General features: G+C 37.8%; 1 protein-coding gene across 1 annotated transcript in view; it reads right to left on the bottom strand.

The window, feature by feature from the left end:
* Positions 1–22,099, bottom strand: part of PCDH15 (protocadherin related 15) — a 1,036,870-nt gene that overhangs the window by 216,831 nt on the left and 797,940 nt on the right. Inside the window, exon 21 of the mRNA XM_070780422.1 lies at positions 9,836–9,952. Coding sequence (XP_070636523.1) covers positions 9,836–9,952 — 117 coding nt within the window. The remainder of the gene's footprint in view (positions 1–9,835; positions 9,953–22,099) is intronic.

Below are 22,099 nucleotides of genomic sequence, written 5' to 3'. Positions count from 1 at the left end.
TGCTTCTGTTAGGTCCATACCATTTGTGTCCTTTATCGAGCCCATCTTTGTACGAAATATTCCTTTGGTATCTCTGATTTTCTTGAGGAGATCTCTGTTGTTTTCCTCTATTTCTTTGCACTGATCACTGAAGAAGGCTTTATTATCTCTTCTTGCTATTCTTTGGAACTCTGCATTCAGATGTTTATATCTTTCCTTTTCTCCTTTGTTTTTCACTTCTCTTCTTTTCATAGCCATTTGTAAGGCCTCCCCAGACAGCCATTTTGCTTTTGCATTTCTTTTCCATGGGGGTGGTCTTGATCCCTGTCTCCTGTACAATGTCACGAACCTCATTCCATAGTTCATCAGGCACTCTATCTATCAGATCTAGGCCCCTAAATCTATTTCTCACTTCCACTGTATAAAAACTATAAAAATATAACGAATAAACTATAAAAATAAACTTTTGATAGTCTCAGAAACAAATGGAAAAAATTGATCTCTATATAAATGTCACATTCCAAAGTAACTCAGAATCATTAAAATTAAAATGTGAGCAAGTTGTAGGAGAGAGGCCAATTTACCATCAAGGTTACTCATGAGTTTCTAATCAGAAGAACTATTGTCTTTCACTTAGCTTGACTGCATTTTCTTTGCCTTGTCTGAAAAACAAAAACAAAAAAACAAACAAACAAACAAACAAAAACCTCTTTACCATTTCATTTCTTTTCTGCATTGAACATTTCTTCTTTTCATTGGCACCACATCACTGCAGATTTCTCTTTTACCCTCTTAATTTTTTTGTTTTTGTTTTTGTTTTTTTCCCCCCTCTGACTCTTTCCACACTTCAGCTCCTAACCCATCCTCAAAAGGGTACGAATAAAATCTGAGAATTTATTTCCAAGTTTCTCTTTCATGGGATTAAGCTTTGTCTCTTGAAACATGTTATTTACTTTCACAGCTTCCGCTTCTATTTAGGTGTCTCCTCTTCAGTAATTTTTTCCCTGAGCTCGTACTTCCTTGTTTTCTATCTGTTCCATTCTGGCATCAGAACAAAGCAGCTGTAGCAACCCGATATCTGCCTCAGGACTCTTCATGGTATTGTTCACCTGTGCAAAGAATTCTTGGCCCTATTCTGCCTTCTACCTCCAGCCTCTTCTTAGCACTAGGTGCTGTGCTTTCTTTAGCTTGATGAACCTATAATTCTGGAAAAGTGCTGAGCCTCCTGCTGGCCCTGGCACTGTGGTTCTTGGGTGAGTAATAGTACCCACTGCACCACTACTGGTGGGGAGGACTCCTTCACTAGCCATGTCCTGACTTAGTCCTCTCAGCTTCCTTGCTCAGGAAAGGAAATCAGACAATGTCTATCTGTAGATGACTGGATTTAGATATCTTGAAATTATTTCAAATCACTTTAATCTGTCCTAGTTTGATCGCATTATTTTTCACCTTAAATAGCTTTATTTTCTATCTGCCTCATTTATATTGGCTAATATAATGAATATCTTTATCACTCCAGCTAAAAACTCTTGATTCACTTTTCATTGTGCTTTTATTCTGTCTGTGATCATCAACCTCCTGCCCAATCACTATTAATTCTTTCATTTCAATGACTTTTAAGTATTTCTATTTTCTCAATTTCCATTGTCCACCTTGTTTTTTTTAATAATGAAATGAAAGCAATAGTTGCTAATTTATCTCCTTGTTTTCATTTATTATCTTATCTAATGAATACTACATAACACAGGGAATAAATTGTTTTAATATGTAGCTTTGCTTTCTCATTACCCTGTTTGTAAGTCTTCTTAGTAAGCTTCCATTTTCTACATAACACAAAGAGTTTTGTGAAATCAAATCTGTTATATTTCCCAACTACAAATGAGTCTCTAAGATGGGCCTAACATGTTACTTTAAATAACTAATATTTATTGAATCAGATGTAGTTCAAATCATGATACACAAATTCATGAATACATGAAAAATATTTTTAACCTTAATTTTTGGATCCATTTCCTCTGCCTACTAAAAATCACTTAAATGAATCTCCTACATTTTTAAAAAGTTGAGTTCCAGTTCAGAGCAGGCTCAGACCATACCAGGTCACATTCACTTTCCTGTTTCTGGCATTTATTTTACATTCTGTTGTTAGGGGAAGCACACTGACTGAAACCGCCCATCCTGGCCAGACACCATAGTAACAGATCATTTGTATGAGCTGTTTTATGACAGGCGGTCCTGGTAAGGAACATGGAACTAATAAGCCACCACCAACTGGAAGAGTTCAGGAAAGGTCAAAAGGAGACACCACATGTCCTACCACCTCCCAGAATCCTCGCTGGCATCCATCTAGGGTGAACAAGGTATGCATCTCCTGGAAGGACTCAGAGTCAGGATGATTGGTTAAAGACAACCCGGAAACTAACCCCATCACCATAAAACCAGGGACTGCGAGCCACATGGCAGAGCTGTTCTCCTGGGTTCCCTTACCCTACGGCTCTCCATCTCAGGTGCTCTTCCCCAACAAATCTCTTGCTTTGTCAGCACATGTGTCTCCTCGGACAATTCATTTCTGAGTGTTAGACAAGAGCCCAGTTTTGGGCCCTGGAAGGGGTCCCCCTTCCTGCAACACTATAATGGCTCTTGTCATATTCTTATTTGTTAAGTCCACCATAAATGTTTTCTCATTGATCAGATGATTCGACAGTACTATGAAGTATCTATGTTGTGCCAGGTGCATGTTTGACTGCAGGTCCACTGCTTACATATTCAAGGGTACGGAGGAATTGTAAAGTAGGTAATGAAGGGAAATTAAAAGCAGAATGCTTTAAGGATATTAAAGTCAAGAATCCAGATTATAAGAAGTCAAGATACTCTTTCAGAGCATCACTCCTCATTTCCTCTGGCAAGTACTTCAAAGTAAACACATTATTTAAGTTATAAGGGAGACCTATGTGAGCCCCAGAGAACTTGTTGTGTGTGTGCACACGTGTGCACATGTGCACAGGCACTTAGTCATTTCCAACTCTGTGAACCCATAGACTGTAGCCTGCCAGACTTCTCTGTCCATGGAATTTTCCAAGCAAGAATACTGGAATGGGTTGCCATTTCCTACTCCAGGAGATCATGAGAGCTTGATATGCTGCTGCTAAGTCACTTCAGTCGTGTCCAACTCTGTGCTACCCCATAGACGGAAGCCCACCAGGCTCCCCAGTCTCTGGGATTCTCCAGGCAAGAAGTGGGTTGCCATTTCCTTCTCCAATGCATGAAAGTGAAAAGTCAAAGTGAAGTCGCTCAGTCGAGTCCGACTCTCAGTGACTCCATGGACTGCAGCCTACCAGGCTCCTCCATCCATGGGATTTTCCAGGCAAGAGTACTGGAGTGGGGTGCCATTGCCTTCTCCGGAGAGCTCGATATAGTTCTTTCGATTTCCTCGGGAGCCTCCTTTGTTGCAGTGTATTGGGATCCTAACCCCCTAAGGTTTATTCTCACCAAAAAAAAAAAAAAAGATGACACTTCTGTACAGGCTAAAAAACCCGTAATTTTATAGATATTACTACTTATAACAAAAGAAAAATGTCCTATTTGCCCTGGTATGCATGGCAGTTTCTTAATTAGAAGAAAAATATTTGCAATCAAAGCAGTTAAATCTAATATTGACCTCAAGTAAAGTTAAGAATATACTTGTTCTTCAAACTAAAAGGCACAAGGCAGAAGAAAATGACAGCCTTAACACACTTAGATAAGTCTTTTCTAGACATTAATGGATATGCAGATGATACCACTCTATTGAGAAATCAAAGAGGAACTAAAGAGCCTTTTGATGAGGGTGAAAGAGGAAAATGAAAATGCTGGATTAAAACACAACATTAAAAAAATAAGATCATGGCAACCCATCCCATCACTTCATGACAAATAGATGGGGGAAAAAATGGAAACAGTGGCAGATTTTATTTTCTTGGGCTCCAAAATCACCGTGGGTGGTGACTACAGCCACAAAACTAAAAGATGCTTGCTCCTTGGAAGAAAAGATATGACAGTATTAAACCTAGACAGTATTAAAAAACAGAGACATCATCTTGCTAAGTCTATGTAGTCAAACGGAGAAGGCAATGGCACCCCACTCCAGTACTCTTGCCTGGAAAATCCCATGGATGGAGGAGCCTGGTAGGTTGCAGTCCATGGGGTCGCTAGAGTCGGATATGACTGAGCGACTTCACTTTGACTTTTCACTTTCATGCATTGGAGAAGGAAATGGCAACCCACTCCAGTGTTCTTGCCTGGAGAATCCCAGGGACAGGGAAGCCTGGTGGGCTGCCGTCTATGGGGTCTCATAGAGTCAGACACGACTGAAGTGACTTAGCAGCAGCAGCATGTAATCAAAGCTATGGTTTTTCCTGTAGTCTTGTACTGATGTGAGAGTTGGACCGTAAAGAAGACTGAGTGCTGAAGAATTGATGCTTTTGAACTGTGGTGCTGGAGAAGACTCTTGAGAGTCCCTTGGATTGCAAAGAGATCAAATCAATCAATCCTAAAGGAAATCAACCCTGAATATGCATTGGAAGGACTGATGCTGAAGCTCTGATAGTTTGGTCACCTGATGCAAAGAGCTGACTCATTGAAAAAGACTCTGATGCTGGAAAATACTGAGGGCAGGAGGAGAAGGGGGCAACAGAGGACGAGGTGGTGGGATGACATTGACTCAATGGACAGGAGTTTGAGTAAGTGCCAAGAGACAGTGAAGGACAGGGAAGCCTTGCGTGCTGCAGTCTTTGGGGTCACAAAGCATCAGACAAAACAGTGACTGAAGAACAACAGCAAGACTTTAATCATGTATAAACTGTCTCATAAACCTTTGCCTTTGTATTCATTTACAGCTTAAAATCTAATTATAACCCATTGTCATTCTAAAGATCAAGTCCCAACTGTTTCATTGTATGAGTTTTTTTTTTCCAATTAAGTATGTGAGACCAAAGGGACTCAGGCTAGGCTACCTCCTCTCAATTTTCACAAGCTGACATGCATTGTGAAAATAGTTCTTGATTATTTCCCTTACAGCTTTGCTGTGAAGGAAAAAATCCCACTGAGCTGTGTACATTCCCCTAACATGCTTCAGGGTCAGCAAATGTGGTTAGTAAGCACTGTTCTTTAAAACCAGAGTTTCCACTACATTGCTAGCAATAACCTAAATCAATAGAGCAAAACAACACAAACCAGTATGTGGTGAGTGATGACAAACAGATCTGTAGAGATATAAATGGAAAATGATACAGAATAGCCATATCATCTGGTGATAAAAATACAATCTTATAACACTCCTAGCCTTGAATAGTTTTAACTATTGCACACAAAGCCAGCAAGCAGCAAATCATGGATAAAGACAGTTGCTGTTTTCATTTTACTGTTTGCTCTCTGCTAATAGATTGCAACAGAATGATTATGTGGAGGGTTAAGCATTTGGAGAAGATCACCATAATTACCTGGCATTATTTGGTGACATGATGACATTCTAAGTCACACATCATAGAAAAGAAAAACTGACCTGACCATCTTTTTTACTCTCTAGAGATCAACAAAAGTGTCCTCAAATGATTGAAAAGGATGTTAAAGCCACCCGTGAAATCACTTTAAAAATAATTTCTCAGGTAACTTGTCTGAACTCTGAATGGATAATATAGCCCTCAAAATCTCAGCAGAGAGGAAAAATTTGCCTCACAGATGCAATTATTATCCCTTTATAAAAATACCTTCTGAAAAAAGAAAAGTGAAGTGAGAACATTCACTGATTAAAGCCGGTTGCTATTGAAAACTACAAGATTGCTTTTCATGAAGCATATTAACTTTATAAATTGATATCAAAACCTAAAAAAAGAAGTCTTCAATATATAAATATTTTTCACATGACCATATGCAAATAAGAAAGTTTGTCAAAATTGTTACTATTAAACATGATCCAAATACTGATTTACTTTAAACAAGAATGTTATAAATTCCTCAGATGTATTAAAAGGAAAGAATTGACACAACAATGAGAAGATTAGCACTTCTTGGAAATGAACAAAATGTATTTATTCACATTTTTCTGTTTCCAGTTGATGATGAAGGACACTGTACTGTGAGGCATTTACCCTGACCACAAAGAGAACTCTTGTATCGTCTGGTTTGGCCCACAGCTTCGGAAAGGATAAAAATATATAAATGGAAACTACACTTGGAATTTTGTCTTGTGACAGTTCAGAATGAGAAGTCTCTGGTGAGCAGAAAGAAAAGGTTAGCAATTTTTAATATCCAAAATGATCAGTCATTCACCATACACATCTCTGGTGAACTACATAATGTCAGTGCTGTCACAAAAGCAAGACAGAAAATAAAAGTCCTAACAATTTTAATTCAAGGGAAAAAAAAATCCTAGAAAACTTTTTTTCCTCTCTAGATCACTGTAGGCTTGCACAATATGCATTTTATAATTCTTAATTTATATTCAACAGCAATGCTCTCTCTGGCTTTAAGATCTTACCCATTTCTCCATCTGATACTTCAAAAGATTTTACAGTTGCTATTTTCTAGTTTAAAATGGGTGATTCTCATTTCATTCACAAGAAACATGATGCCTTGCCAACCTCTAGAGAGGCAAATTATCATTGCAGAATTGTAACAATACCTACTTATATGAGAGGGCAGAAGCAGCACTAAGCATTATATTTGCCTTTCTTCACTTAATTCTCACAGACCTCAAATGGCCATACTTGGGCCTGGAGACAAGAAGAAATTTGTCCAAGTTCACAAATAACTAAATTTCTGAAGATCTGGCACATTTTGTCAGTTCTGAAGAGCATAGAAATAACTGATTATTTATTCAACAAATGTTTCTACTAAGTACCAAACATGGTTAACTGTGGGAAAAAAACAAATTGGATTAAGTTTTGATTCTTGCCCTCAAGGACCTTACCTTCTTATTTGGAAGAGAGATCATTAAATAAACATAGTGTTACCTATAGCTACTCACAGCCCTAAGGAGTGAAACTGACTTAAGAGCCCAGACAGATATGAAACTGAAACTATCTTCTTTTAGTGAATAAATATTTATAACACTAACAGAATAAAAATGCTTGGCAAGTCCATCTGAAAAATACTTATTCTGTATTTATGGCACTGATATAAAACAATAAAAGTGAAAATCAATCATAGCACTTTGAAAGGTGTATAATTTATATTGATATTTTCTAAAAAATTTCATGGAATTAGCTTTTATTTCAGATTGTTGTAGGTACAGCCACATTGTAACTATGCTAATTTAAGGGACACCATTTGTAGCAATGATGGAAAATTCAGTGCTGAATACTATAGTTATGCCAATAGCTGAAAGTGTTTCAAGGATCAAAACTCAATCTCATAAAATAATATATTTGCTAACTGAAAGACACATGCTCAGTATTCCAGTTGGACGACTGGCATCCATCTTTCGTGTACTGAAAAGACAGCATTAGATATTAAAAGTTAAAAAAAATATTATTGGGAATACAAGCCTAAGAGCTTCTTTAATATGGCAGTTGAGTCTGGTAAATTTCCATAAACAGGTTTTAGGAAGTGAAAAGAACTTCTATGTAAATACTTTATACAAGTAATATGACTTATTTAGAAAACAGACAACAGAACAAGACAGCTTCTTTCACATCCGCACAGTGACTGAAAGTCACTGCAAGGTCACAAGTGACAGAAGTGAAGCAGGGATTTTGCCACCCACGATAAGACTGTCCCACATAGGTGAGCAGCAGGCCTACTTTTAGAATCTCATCATTAATGTCAGGAAACAACACTATCTTAAATTCTGTGCTAATGAAAATTTCTTAGAAATATGAGTATTTTAAGATGCTGTATTTGCTTAGGAGAGGGTTCAGGGCACTTTGCCCAAAATATGTCACTTGGGCATGTTGATTATTTTGAATTAAAGTTACTTAAGAGACAGTCAGTGTAAGAAGGACACTTCTACTCTTTTGTCTCCCTGAAAGAAGGACATAAATCTCCCGTGTGAAAGGTATCCTCTCTATACCAAGAGGATGAGAAAACCTTACCGCCAGATACAGGGAATTCAAGGATGACAAGGTCATGTAAACAAATCTCATTACTTCTTTACTAAATGACTACACCAAGCCCAAACCCGTCATCTTGTCAGTTCTCCACAGATGTATTAGTACTTGGTCTAAAAAATAAAAGCTGTCTGCTCTAGTCACTTTTTCAAACATTATATTATGAGCTCCTGTATGTACAAATTTAAATTTGTTTTCCTCTTGCTAATCTGTCATATGCCAATTTAATTATTAGATCAGCCAGAAATCTTGGAGGGGAAGAAAAGAAAATACTTCCTCCCCTACATTTACATAGCGCTTTATAGTTTCTCTGTGCAGTTCTGTTCTCCCTGTGAGACTGTCAGTTTCTGGACAGCAAAACCTGGTTAGCACAGTGGTCACTACGGAGCTGGTGCTCAAAACACATATCTTGAATTGAATTGAACTGTATTCCTAATTTTAAAATATTTTGTACCTCTGAGAGTTTACTTAAACAGGCAAACCACAATTTCACATTCACCATCTCTATTGGTGTGTTCAAGGCTCTGAAGTTTTGCCTATCATATTTCCCAAGATTCAATAAATCAATTTCAAGGACATTTTAATACATTTGAGAAAAGGAACTTCTGAGTGAAAGGTCATTGCTTTCATGTTAACATTATTATTTCTTAAGACCTCACAGTTACAAAAGACTATATGGCTTGTCATAACTGAAGCTGAAAAATGTTATGACTGCCATTCATATTTTATTAAATAAATAGCATTACATAAATAGTGCTTATATTAGCCATACAAAACAGAAATTTTAAGTCACTTATAAAATTGAGGTCTTTTTCTATTTTCTTACTTTTCTAAAATGGTTTTATTTAATAGTTTTAACATTTTTCTAGAATTTATCAGCTACTAACTTATAATACAAGTTCACCCAAGATAAAAAATTCAAATCTTCATTATCCAACTATTATGAGAATAAATAATACGTAAAATACTCTCAAGTTATTTCTAGAAAGCGTTTTTATACAAGTACTATTAGTTTTATGTGACCCCATGGACTGTAGCCTACCAAGCTTCTCAGTCCATGGAATTTTCCAGGCAAGAGTATTGGAATGGATATGCTATCTTCAATACATTAAGAAATGATATTAAGGAAAATTTACCTTACTTCTGCTATAATTTAATTAGAAACCCTCTATCTTGAAAGGCAATTTAGGACATCTAAGAGAATCTATCAAATATGTTCTAAAAGCAAGACAATTTTAGCTTACCAAAATTAGCACAATGTAATGTTATATGCTGTTACATATGTTATATATAACATATGTATATATATGTTGGGGTAGGATCACACTCCTTAATATTGTATATATTATATATATAACATATATGTTACATTAATGAAATGTAAATAATATGGAAAACACTTAAGGATAAAACTTATCTAGGCTAAACTAAACCTATGATGTTCCAAATAAAGAAACTGAGTTATACGTATTGCAAATGTAGATAATTCTTTATATATTACATATTTATCATTAGTATTAGACAAACTGAGAAATACTAAATATTGAATCACAGTAAAACAAAAACCATATCCTTAATTACCTAAGTTCAATAATAATCACTTGAAATATGGTCTGTACCTGTGTGTGCAACAGGCAGGAGTGCATCAAATGTGAGAGAGTAGGTAGAGTGGAACACACAGACTCATTGTGCTGTCTTGGGAACTGGGTCATTTATAAGTGTTAAAATTTTCTCCCTTAAGTTCTGAGTATTAATCAATGTCTTCAACTTACAGGGGGGTCTGCATCTTCGGCGTAAACAGTCGTTATAGGTGTACCCTTGACAGCATCTGGAGCCACCATTCCTTTGTAGATTCGTTTACTAAATACTGGAGGGTAATCATTCATATCCTGTAAGACACAATGAGGAGTTCAGTGCTCTGTTTAAACCAGGTTGCCTCTTCCTATCACACAACCCATTTGCCACTGTCAGCCTTCCATCCTCTCAATTCCATTACCCTCACTTCCGAATGGCACCCCAGAGGAAACTACTAGAGTCCCTATACAATATTAAGGAGTATGATGCCTACCCCATTCTATCGGAGCCCCCTCCACGCAAGTAAACAGCCTGTCTCACAAACCATGTGCCTCCAGAAAAAGCTTTCAGATATTGTAATGATGGTTGAAATTTTCTCTAAAGATGCTTCTAATGGTATGATGTAGTTTTGAACTTTGAAGAGTAGGAACACATTTCATAAAAAATACCCTTCTATGAGACAGGTGTAGAAGATGGCATATATATATATATATATATATATATATATATATAATATGTATGTGTATATATATATTGTTTTGTTGTTGCTTTTAAAGAAAGCTCTTTAATGTTTCCATTGCAATTGCAAATTCTTTAATATTTAGCATAATAGGATGATTAGAGCATTTCAAATGCAAATTGTGAGATATCCTTTGATGCCATTTTACATTTTTACAAACATAAAATGATTAAAAGATGTTTTCCCTCTAGCACACTACAGTAATGACACGTAGGTGCTGGGAGCAGGAGCTCCGCCCGTGGCAAGTCATAAGGAAGGAGGCTCGGCATACGCAAAGGTGGGATTGAGCCTCAGGAGTCCCCCTGGAAATTCTCAAGCATCTACCCCCAAAACCAGAGTCTGCCTACTTTCTGCTTTGTGCTCTCACCTACACCTCTGACTTTATGGGGGGCTGTCCCCCACTACCTCTCTCTGAAAAAAGAGTTAACTTACAGCTCCTGTTAATAAAGTTCCTGGGTGTGATAGTGTTTCAACCTACAAACTCCTTTGGAAGTCCTCTAGCCTGCTTGAATAGGTTTTTCCGGCCACATGTGATTGCCCAGAGCCTCCCAACTGTGAGAGGCATGAGATGTTCTAAACAGTCTAAATACAGATTCCTTTGAGCAGTTAAAAGATTGATTAGAAATTGTATTGGTGAAGGGTTTTTCACTTGTTGGGCCAATGTTTGCTGCTAAGTCTCCATGTCCCTTACCTGCTGTGTCCCTGGCAGTGTATTGATTAATATGATTGGTGTAAGTAGTAGCTTTAATGTTTGTAACCTTGGACCCTTGAGTTAATTCTTTTTCTTGTTAGAGCCCACCAGACCTTTGCCCTATAGGAATGCAACTTTATCTAATGCTTTTGGAGGGTGGCGCCTGACTTTAGAATAATCACCTTTAGAGAAAAATAAGTTTCTTAAAATGTTAACAGGCCTCCAGGCCAGAAGATGATGCAAATCACCTAAACTTTTGCATATGATAAGTTTGCAGGAAGAAAGCCTGGCTTACTGCATGACTCTACCCTTTCCCCCATTATCCTCTATGCATAACTTAAGGTATAAAAACTACTTTGGAAAATAAAGTGCAGGCCTTGTTCACCGAAACTTGGTCTCCCCATGTCGTTCTTTCTCTCACCTTCTGGCTGAATTATTCAGCCTCTTTTCTCCACTGAATTTCCTCACTGAGCTATCCTTATTTCAGATGCTTTTCTCCACTGAATTTCCTCACTGAGCTATCCTTATTTAACCACTCTTTATATCCTTAATTAACGTTTAATTAAGCAATTGTTTCCTGATCCTCGCTGACGCCGTCTCCCCTTTGAAACCCCTGGATCCAACGGGGCTGGACCCCGGCAAGTGGCGCCTGAACAGGCTTTTCGAAGGTAAGTCCCTCAGAGCAATTAGGGTCATCAGCCCTATTGCCCACCCCTCCCCCCCCACCTCGGAACAATTGGGGTCATCAGCCCTATTGTTCCGCCTGTGTTGAGTTTTCCGGACGGCTAGGACCCCACTCAGGGTGTCCCTGTGCACCGAAAAAAAAAAAAAAAAAAGGCGGAGCTCCTGCTCCCAGCACATAGGATTAGATGTTCTTAGTCAGAAATCATGTTAATTTATTTAAATATTTTTTCAAAGTGATTTATATGTATCTTTTTAGTTTTCACAATTCAGTGATATGAGTTATTCATGTTTATTCATTAGATGATATTTATGATGTTCCTTCCATTTTTATGACCCAATGCTAGGCACTGGAGATACTGAAGTGACTCAAAAAAAAAAAATATGTTCTTGGATTTGTCACTTAACTACCATTTGGCAGGTAAAGTTACTGATTCTGAAGATAGCATAGTGACATCTGCTAAACTTATCTACTGGTTTGGCAAAGCCACAAATTAATCTGGTCTCTTGAGAGCCAGGTGATTTTTTTTTTTTTTCTCAAAAATTTAAGGTTTTATGGAGAATTGCAAATCCTTTTTTCTTAAAAATAATGATTATTAACCTGGAGGATTTATCTTTCTCAGATTTACTTAAAAAAATATTATACCCTGCATTGTTTTGGATACTCTGACTCAAACATGATTGAGCTCAAAACTAAATTTGTTAGTTATTTTATTCCCCAGGCCAACCTTTTCTCACTTGATTGTGCTACACAGTCTTTGGCATTTGTTCTGACACAAAATTTTTTTTTGCACCATGTAAATTGGAAATATACAAATTAGCTGATTATGAACACCCTTTTTTTGCAAAGAGGTCAGGACAATTCGATCATAAACAACTGCAATCAGATTGAGCTTGCTTTTCACAGTAGAGCTAACATCTGAGCTGTATATCTGAAAAACCCTGCAGACTCTCATAAAAGTTGGAGTTGTTGAACTGTAAGCAAAACTGAGAAATTTTCAAAAAGTACGTCATTTCCGTTTTGACATGCAATATTCACAACCTCTACAATGAAGACTTCCTTTATATAACATGAGCTTTAGAATCTAAACAAGTAAATAAACCTGGGAAGCACATGTTCTCTATAATAAGGACAGCGGAAGGTATTGGTCTTCAGGTTCCGGGGATGGGGTAAATATATAAAATTTTTGCAGGCACATATCCTCCTGCTCTTTTCAAGAGTGCTAACTATTTTAATGAGTGAATCCTGTAACCAAAGGGATGGAACTCCTCTTGTGCCCCCTAAATCATAGTTTCTGAAGGTTAGAAAACGAATCCAACTTTGTGATTTTTCTGTACATGACTTTCCCAAATCACATAAAGTCAGTACAGTCCTATGAATTTTCTTCTCTATTCTCCAAGGGGATATTAAAAATCTTAATGTTACAGGCATGTTTTGGATTAATTTGACTATTACAGGGGAAAAAATATGGTTTTTCTTAATTATGTCAATACAGCTGCTAACAGTGCTGAGTACAGTAACATCTTTTTCTTTGTTGTTGTCTTGAAAAATAGTCACCAGGTCACTCACCTCCTAACTGAACACACAGTGGACATTTTTATAATCTGGCTTCATAAACTGATTATACAGAAACCTAAGTTTGTGAATTGGTATCCCTCACTTAGCCTGCTTGCCATTGACAGAATGGAGAATAAAATCAATGCTGTCACTGTATCTGTATATCTTTTTTCTGGCACACTGTACATATTTTGAGGTTACAATCCTTCACCATGGCTAAACTGGGTAGCCAGTACACACAATTCTTGCACAGTGCATTATTTCAGATGAGAGAATTTATTGAAATGCACAATGCCAAATAGCATAATCAATAGTTTATTATATTTATGCTTCAGGGATGCTTGAAGAAAAATGTATATAAATCTGCCTCTGTACAAATGATCTGCTGCTGCTGCTGCTGCTGTCTCTTCAGTTGTGTCTGACTCTGTGTGACCCCATAGACTGCAGCCCACCAGGCTCTCCCGTCCCTGGGATTCTCCAGGCAAGAACACTGGAGTGGGTTGCCATTTCCTTCTCCAATGCATGAAAGTGAAAAGTGAAAGTGAAGTCTCTCAGTCGTGTCCGACAAATGCTCTACTATGCAGCAAATTAAGGATAAGCTCTGCTCTTCAAAAGCAAGCTCTTTTCTGTTGTCAGTCTTCCACTAGAGGGCATGATTGACAAAAAGAAAATTTCCTTTTCTGTCCTCGTTAGCAATTTTATCAAGACCTATAACAGTTTGTTGTCTGTGATTATAATTTTTGTTGTTCTGAACAAAAAAAATTATTTTCATGTTTTTAAAGAGTATTCTGAATGTTACCATGGTTCTCAGCTGGAATGAAGCCTTGATCTTCTTAGAAAAAAAAAATAGTCATATGAGTTAGCATAATTAGCTCCCATGTATCAAGCAACTGAAACTGCACCTGAATGTACAGCTATCTAAGAGGAAGAAAATATGTTTATTTATTTTCTAAATTCAAGTTAAAATAATCACAGAAGCCATTTCTGCTTTGGCAGACCACAGAGTAGATTTTAAGCAACCTTTTCTAATGAGTATAACAGGAACATAGGAAATTGCTGGTGAACTTACAAATTAATGGCAGGTTTTCTTTTTAAAGACAAGAGAGATGATATAATTTTTGATGTCTGGAATCATGGGTTAAAAATTATTCTAGATAAGAGGCTTTGCCTTGATAGAAGAGTACTAACCAGTGATACTTCCATCATATTTGTTAAATGATGATAATACAGAGAATGCCAGTCCTCATCTCAAACTCTTATGCACACTCTGTAACGAGATCAGGTGGTGAGGTGGTGTGTGCTAGTGGGTGGAGTGGCTTCTGTTACTCCTCCCTTACTGTCTAGCATTAGCACTAGAACCGTCGGCTACCTTGCCTCTGAAATCCTTTAAGGCTTATGAACCTGATGCCTCCTCTTCCTTGGCAGAGGACACAGTTGATTTTTTTCCTTTGTCTGTTACTAGTACTGTTTCCCAGTACCAGACACACTCTGTTGTTCCTGTTGCTGTTTCTTACATTATATGCCTTCTGCATTTTCTGCCCCCTTGGTTTCTTTTTTTTTTTTTTTTTTCTGACTCCTCTCCCTTCTCCTTTGATTCTGTCACATAAGGTCAAAAAGACCCCATCTCCAATCAAACACATCTTTCCTTTTATATTTTGCATGGAGTTCTCTTAAACACAAATCACAAACTTATCTCAACAATTTTTGGCAAGGTTGGGAGGGTGGGGATAAAAACCTGTACTGGAAGTTTCTTTGTTAGCTGCCTAAAATTGTTTTGCTTTTCTTTTCAAGTTTGAAGCTTTTCTAGAATCTTGGGTGATAGTATTATTCCCAATATAAGGTAATCAGTGGTACACTTGCCACAAGAAGCAAAGTGTACACTATAGTTCTCAGTATCACAAATATTGATGGAGCTCCCCTGTATAGCAACCCTCTCCAGTACTCTTGCCTGGAAAATTCTATGGATGGAGGAGCCTGGTAGGCTACAGTCCACGGGACTGCAAAGAGTCGGACACGACTGAGAGACTTCACTTTCACTTTCCCCTGTATTAGTTAGTACATTAGATGCTGGAGATATGGTTACCAGCAAGAAAGATAAAGTGCCTGCTGGTACTGAGCTTACAATTTAGTATGGAAAGCAAATAAATAAATATTATCAAGTGTGATGAATGCTATGAAGGAGGAAGTATAAGGATGTGATGGGAAAACATATGAAGGAGTTTAAATTTCACATAGGATGTATCCCTGTTATCTGAGCAACTGCCTCATTACTTATGCATGTTGGCTGGTAAAACAGTTTTTCAAGATTAATGGTTAAATTAGAAGAGACTAACACTGTGCAGTGTTGATAAGCCACTAATTTAATATAAAATTCCACTCCCATCTAATTTCTCTGAACTGGAATGATAATGTAGGGGGAGGCAGTTGATAAGTTTCTTGAATTTTTTCCAAGTCATGATACTGTGGTCAGTTGGGAGTTGTTCAGTCACTAAGTTGTGTCTGACTCTTTGCGACCCCATGAACTACAGCATGCCAGGCTTCCCTGTGTTTCACTATCTCCCACAGTTAGTTCAAACTCATATCCACTGAGTCAATGCCATCCAACCATCTCATCCTCTGTTGTCCCCTTCTCCTCCTGCCCTCAATCTTTCCCAGCATCAGGGTCTTTTCCATCCAGGGTCTCTGCATATAGCGGCCAAAGTATAAGCATGTATATTCAGTATTCTTGCCTTGAGAACCTCATGAAGAGTATGAAAAGGCAAAAGGATATAACACTAAAAGATGAACTTCCTAGGTCAGTAGGTGTCCAATATGCCACTGGGGAGGACTGAAGAAGTAGCTTCAGAAGGCATGAAGAGGCTGAGCCAAAGCAGAAACAACCCCCAGTTGTGGATGTGTTTGGTGGTGAAAGTAAAGTCCGATGCTGTAAAGAACAATACTGCATTGAAACCTGGAATGTTAGGTCCATGAATCAAGGTAAACTGGATGTGGTCAAACAGGAGACAGTAAGAGTGAACATTGACATTTTAGGAATCAGTGAACTAAAATGGACGGGAATGGGCGAATTTGATTCAGATGACCATTATGTCTACTACTATGAGCAAGGATTCCTTAGAAGAAGTGGAGTAGCCCTCATGGTCAACAAAAAACTCCAAAATGCGGTACTTGGGTACAATCTCAAAAACGACAGAATGATCTCAGTTCATTTCCAAGGCAAACCAATTGGGAGAATATGTGTCTATTCTGAGCTTGAATCTATGAGAAGATTCTAATCATATCACCCTATCTCAGACTTTCTAAAAACTGTATCATAATTATATATATGTATGTGTGTGTGTATGGTTTTTTTTTCCACTGTATATTAGACATTATGCTAACTGTGTTAAATTTATCATTTCAATTAGTTTGTCTAAAAGATCATGTTAGCTATTATTATTATTTCTAATTTATAATAAGGAGCTGAAGCTTAGAGAAATTAAGTTGTTCATAATTATCCAGCTAATAAAAGATAGACCTAATATTTAATTCTAGTATGCCAGATCCTGAGCTTCCCTGGTGGTTCAGATGGTAAAGAATTTGCCTGCAATGCAAGAGACCCAGGTTTGATCCCCTGGGTTGGGAAGATCCCCTGGAGGAGGGGATGGCAACCCACTCCAGTATTCTTGCCTGGGGAATCCCATGGATAGAGAAGCACAAAGAGTCAGACATGACTGAGTGACTAACAGTTCCTCACATTTTTCTTCTCACATCAGATTCTAAAGGCATCATTCTGATACTTGGAGGTGAGAAAAAGGGGAAGTGGCAAAGTCATCAGAAAAGTATATATAAAATGACTTGAGTAGGATTTTCATTAAATTTCCACACATAAAATTTTAAACATCTCTTTCCAAAAATATTTTATAGTTTTAAGAACTCTTCTAACTAGTTATTATACTTTTATCTTGGCAATCTGGCAAGCTTCTAAACATAGCATAATTCAAATCTATCTCCCTGAAGATAATTTTAAAAATTTATTTATAAAGACTTCTTTTTTTTTTTTTTTTTTGTAAAAAAGAGAGTTGTAGCAGTTTTTTTTTCTTTTCTTTTTTTATTTTTTAACTTTACAATATTGTATTGGTTTTGCCATATATCAACACTGTATACTTTAAACAACAACTTTTTCAGTATTTAACCCCACAAATAGTAGTTTTCACTAAAACCTAATAAAGTTTTTCCTAAATTGTACTCTTTAGAAAATTAGTTCTATCAGAAACTTTACAAATTAAAAGAAATGCCATGATAGATTGTGGAAAATTACATTTTATTTTCTTGATATTCACAACATACACTTGTATATTAATATTCAAGGCTCCTATACAAAGGCCTACAGTACAGAAATATTTATTTTTATACATACTGGTGTTTCCCAAACTAATTTGTCCATGTTAATCTTTGTATAGGAGACACCCAGACACTCCTTAAGACACCATCTTGAGGGACTCAGATCAGATCAGATCAGTCACTCAGTCGTGTCTGACTCTTTGTGACCCCATGAATCGCAGCACGCCAGGCCTCCCTGTCTATCACCAACTCCCAGAGTTCACTGAGACTCACGTCCATCGAGTCAGCGATGCCATCCAGCCATCTCATCCTCTGTCGTCCCCTTCTCCTCTTGCCCCCAATCCCTCCAAGCATCAGGGTCTTTTCCAATGAGTCAACTCTTCGCATGAGGTGGCCAAAGTACTGGAGTTTCAGCTTTAGCATCATTCCCTCCAAAGAAATCCCAGGGCTGATCTCCTTCAGAATGGACTGGTTGGATCTCCTTGCAGTCCAAGGGACTCTCAAGAGTCTTCTCCAACACCACACTTCAAAAGCATCAATTCTTCGGCGCTCAGCCTTCTTCACAGTCCAACTCTCACATCCATACATGACCACAGGAAAAACCATAGCCTTGACTAGACGAACCTTTGTTGGCAAAGTAATGTGTCTGCTTTTGAATATGCTATCTAGGTTGGTCATAACTTTCCTTCCAAGGAGTAAGCGTCTTTTAATTTCATGGCTGCAGTCACCATCTGTAGTGATTTTGGAGCCCAGAAAAATAAAGTCTGACACTGTTTCCACTATTTCCCCATCTATTTCCAATGAAGTGGTGGGACCGGATGCCATGATCTTTGTTTTCTGAATGTTGAACTTCAAGCCAACTTTTTCACTCTCCTCTTTCACTTTCATCAAGAGGCTTTTGAGTTCCTCTTCACTTTCTGCCATAAGGCTGGTGTCATCTGCATATCTGAGGTTATTGATATTTCTCCCGGCAATCTTGATTCCAGCTTGTGTTTCTTCCAGCCCAGCGTTTCTCATGATGTACTCTGCATAGAAGTTAAATAAACAGGGTGACAATATACAGCCTTGACGAACTCCTTTTCCTATTTGGAACCAGTCTGTTGCTCCATGTCCAGTTCTAACTATTGCTTCCTGACCTGCATACAAATTTCTCAAGAGACAGATCAGGTGGTCTGGTATTCCCAACTCTTTCAGAATTTTCCACAGTTTATTGTGATCCACACAGTCAAAGGCTTTGGCATAGTCAATAAAGCAGAAATAGATGTTTCTCTAGAACTCTCTTGCTTTTTCCATGATCCAACGGATGTTGGCAATTTGATTTCTGGTTCCTCTGCCTTTTCTAAAACCAGCTTGAACATCAGGAAGTTCACAGCTCACATATTGCTGAAGCCTGGCTTGGAGAATTTTGAGTATTCCTTTACTAACGTGTGAGATGAGTGCAATTGTGCAATAGTTTGAGCATTCTTTGGCATTGCCTTTCTTTGGGATTGGAATGAAAACTGACCTTTTCCAGTCCTGTGGCCACTGCTGAGTTTTCCAAATTTGCTGGCATATTGAGTGTAGCACTTTCTGCTCTATAAAATAGATCATGAAAGACCGTGAAGACATCATTATATTGAAGGCACAGATTATTAGTGTTTGGAGTACTATATGACTTGGGTGAATTTAAATTTTCAGAGTATTAATATGTACTGAGGATTTCACATATCAAGAGCGTCCCTGCCCCCAGTATGTACCAGCCAATTCATCAGGATAGAGATAGCAGCTGATAGTCACGATGGAATTGGAAAATGGTGACATTGCTTAGCAGTAACTAGTATAGACAAGGCTTATCAGCATTTGTTACCCACATTGGGAGACTCATGGCAATAGCAAGCCTGGTCTCATTTGCCTTGGCAGCCAGGGAAGAATGTGATAAGCTGCTGCTGCTGCTAAGTCACTTCAGTCATGTCCGACTCTGTGCGACCCCACAGACGGAAGCCTGCCAGGCTCCCCTGTCCCTGGGATTCTCCAGGCAAGAACACTGGAGTGGGTTGCCATTTCCTTCTCCAATGCATGAAAGTGAAGTTGCTCAGTCATGTGCAACTCTTAGCGACCCCATGGACTGTAGCCTACCAGGATCCTCCGTCCATGGGTTTTTCCAGGCAAGAGTACTGGAGTGGGGTGCCATTGCCTTCTCTCAATGGAGCCTAGTTACCTTCAAAAGAACTACATCTTGCACTGAAGGGTAAAATTACTCAATTGTGTATATAAGTAAAGCATTTTGTCGGGAGTCCCAGAAATCAGTGGGTGACTTTTGGGAATCCATGAGAGAGACTCATAGGTATATGAATTATTACTACTTAAGATACTATTTTTGTCTCTAGGCTTGTATAATTTTTGTTTCCTCTGGTTTTGTTTTTTAGTAAAAATATATTACATCTTAGTTTTAGATTTGTACAACAGCAGAATAGGCAGATAGTTTAAGAAATTATCTGATTCAGCCCCATGACACACCCTCTTTGGTGTATTTATATTCTTTAAACATGGAGGTGCATATATATTAGAAAGAATATACTATAAAAATCTGATAGTACAGAATAGAATAGAGAGTAACATTTGAAGGTCATGGTCCTTAAATGGGTATTTTATCCAGGCTAACCAATCTCAAGAGGAACAGTAGAAGGTCATAAAAAATAATGACCAATAAGGAGGCAAGAAGAAGGATAAATTAGAAGCATGGAATTAACAGATAAACACCACTGTACATAAAACAGATAAACAACAAGGATTTACTGTATAGCATAGGGACTATATTTGGTATCTTATAATAATCTATAATGAATTTAGAAATTATCATTTAGAAAAATTATATATATATAATTGCAACCCAAAATTAACAATGCTGCAAATCAACTATGTGCTGTGCTGTGCTTAGCTGTGTCTGATTGTGCGACATCCTGGACTGTAGCCTGCCAGGCTCCTCTGTCCATGGAATTTCCCAGACAAGAATACTGGAGTAGGTTCCATTTCCTACTCCAGGGTAGGAAGTAGGGATCGCCCCAAGCCAGCATCTCTTGCATCTCCTTCATTGGCAGGCAGATTCCTTACCCCTGAGCCACCTGTCAGTCGGTTCAGTTGCTCATTCATATCCTACTCTTTGCAACTCCATGGACTGCAGCATGCCAGGCTTCCTTGTCCACCACCATCTCCTGGAGCTTGCTCAAATTCATGTCCATTGAGTCAGTGATGCCATCCAACCACTTCATCCTCTATCGTCCCCTTCTCCTCCTGTCTTCAATCTTTCCCAGCATCAGGGTCTTTTTCAATGAGTCATTTATTCACATCAGGTGGCCAAAGTACTGGAGCTTCAGCTTCAGCATCAGTCCTTCCAATGAATATTCAGGACTGATTTCCTTTAGGGTTGACTGGTTTGATCTCCCTGAAGTCCAAGGGACTCTCAAGAGTCTTCTTCGACACCACAGTTCAACACTACAATTCAATTCTTCAGCGCTCAGTTTTCTCTATAGTGCAATTCTCACATCTGTACATAACTACTGGAAAAACCATAGCTTTGACTAGACAGACCTTTTTCAGCAAAGTAATGTCTCTGCTTTCTAATATGCTGTTTAGTTGGTCATAGATTTTCTTCCAAGGAGCAAGCATCTTTTAATTTCATGGCTGAAGTCACCGTCTGCAGTGATTTTGGAGCCCAAGAAAACAAAGTCTGTCTCCTATATTATTTTGAGATAGGAACATTTCTTTCCTTCTCAGAGGAAGAAATCACTCTGAAACATGAACATGTTAGCTTTATATTCCAAGACTCACTGAATTTCCTAATAACTTCAGCTCTTGTAGATGGTCATTCTTGTCTGGTCCTTCCATCTATCCCTGCCTACTCCCATACCTGTACCATCTTTTATATGCAAACACACCGGGGGTGAATACAGTTTCTTCCCTTCATAGAAGAATCTCCTTCACTCTCTCTTCTACTTGTGTGCAAGACATTCTATCTAAAACTACAATCAGCAAATGACTTAAGTCATCTGTTTATCCTGGACAAGTTCTTTAAATTTCTTTTAATGCTATCCAGAATTGTATATACATTTAAGTATTTCAACCTTTCTGGCTTGTATTCAGCTTTTTGCTTACTATAGAAAACAGATTTTTTATTTCCATGTATTTTCTATATTATATTATTATAACTCAGTTTGTAAGGGCATGTTTTTCTCTGGATTTTATGTTTATAACTATTTAGAATTTTATTCCTATTTTTCAGAGATTTACCCATATCCTATAATTCACTATGGTCACAGGTTCAATTTTTATTCAATATATATACAACCAAAAGACCTTGTTTCAGCAATATTCTGCAAAGCATTTGTAACAAATATACATATTGTTCAAATGATCATGATTAGTTTTGTTTTGGATCCTTGAAATTTGACACTAAGAAAGCTCTTTGCAGGTGTCTATGTTAAAATTCAATTTTC

Source organism: Bos indicus, chromosome 26 (genome assembly GCF_029378745.1).
Source record: "Bos indicus isolate NIAB-ARS_2022 breed Sahiwal x Tharparkar chromosome 26, NIAB-ARS_B.indTharparkar_mat_pri_1.0, whole genome shotgun sequence".
Lineage (NCBI taxonomy): Eukaryota > Metazoa > Chordata > Mammalia > Artiodactyla > Bovidae > Bos > Bos indicus.
Note: the sequence above shows the minus strand (reverse complement) of the source record. Positions and strands in the feature narration are given on the sequence as shown.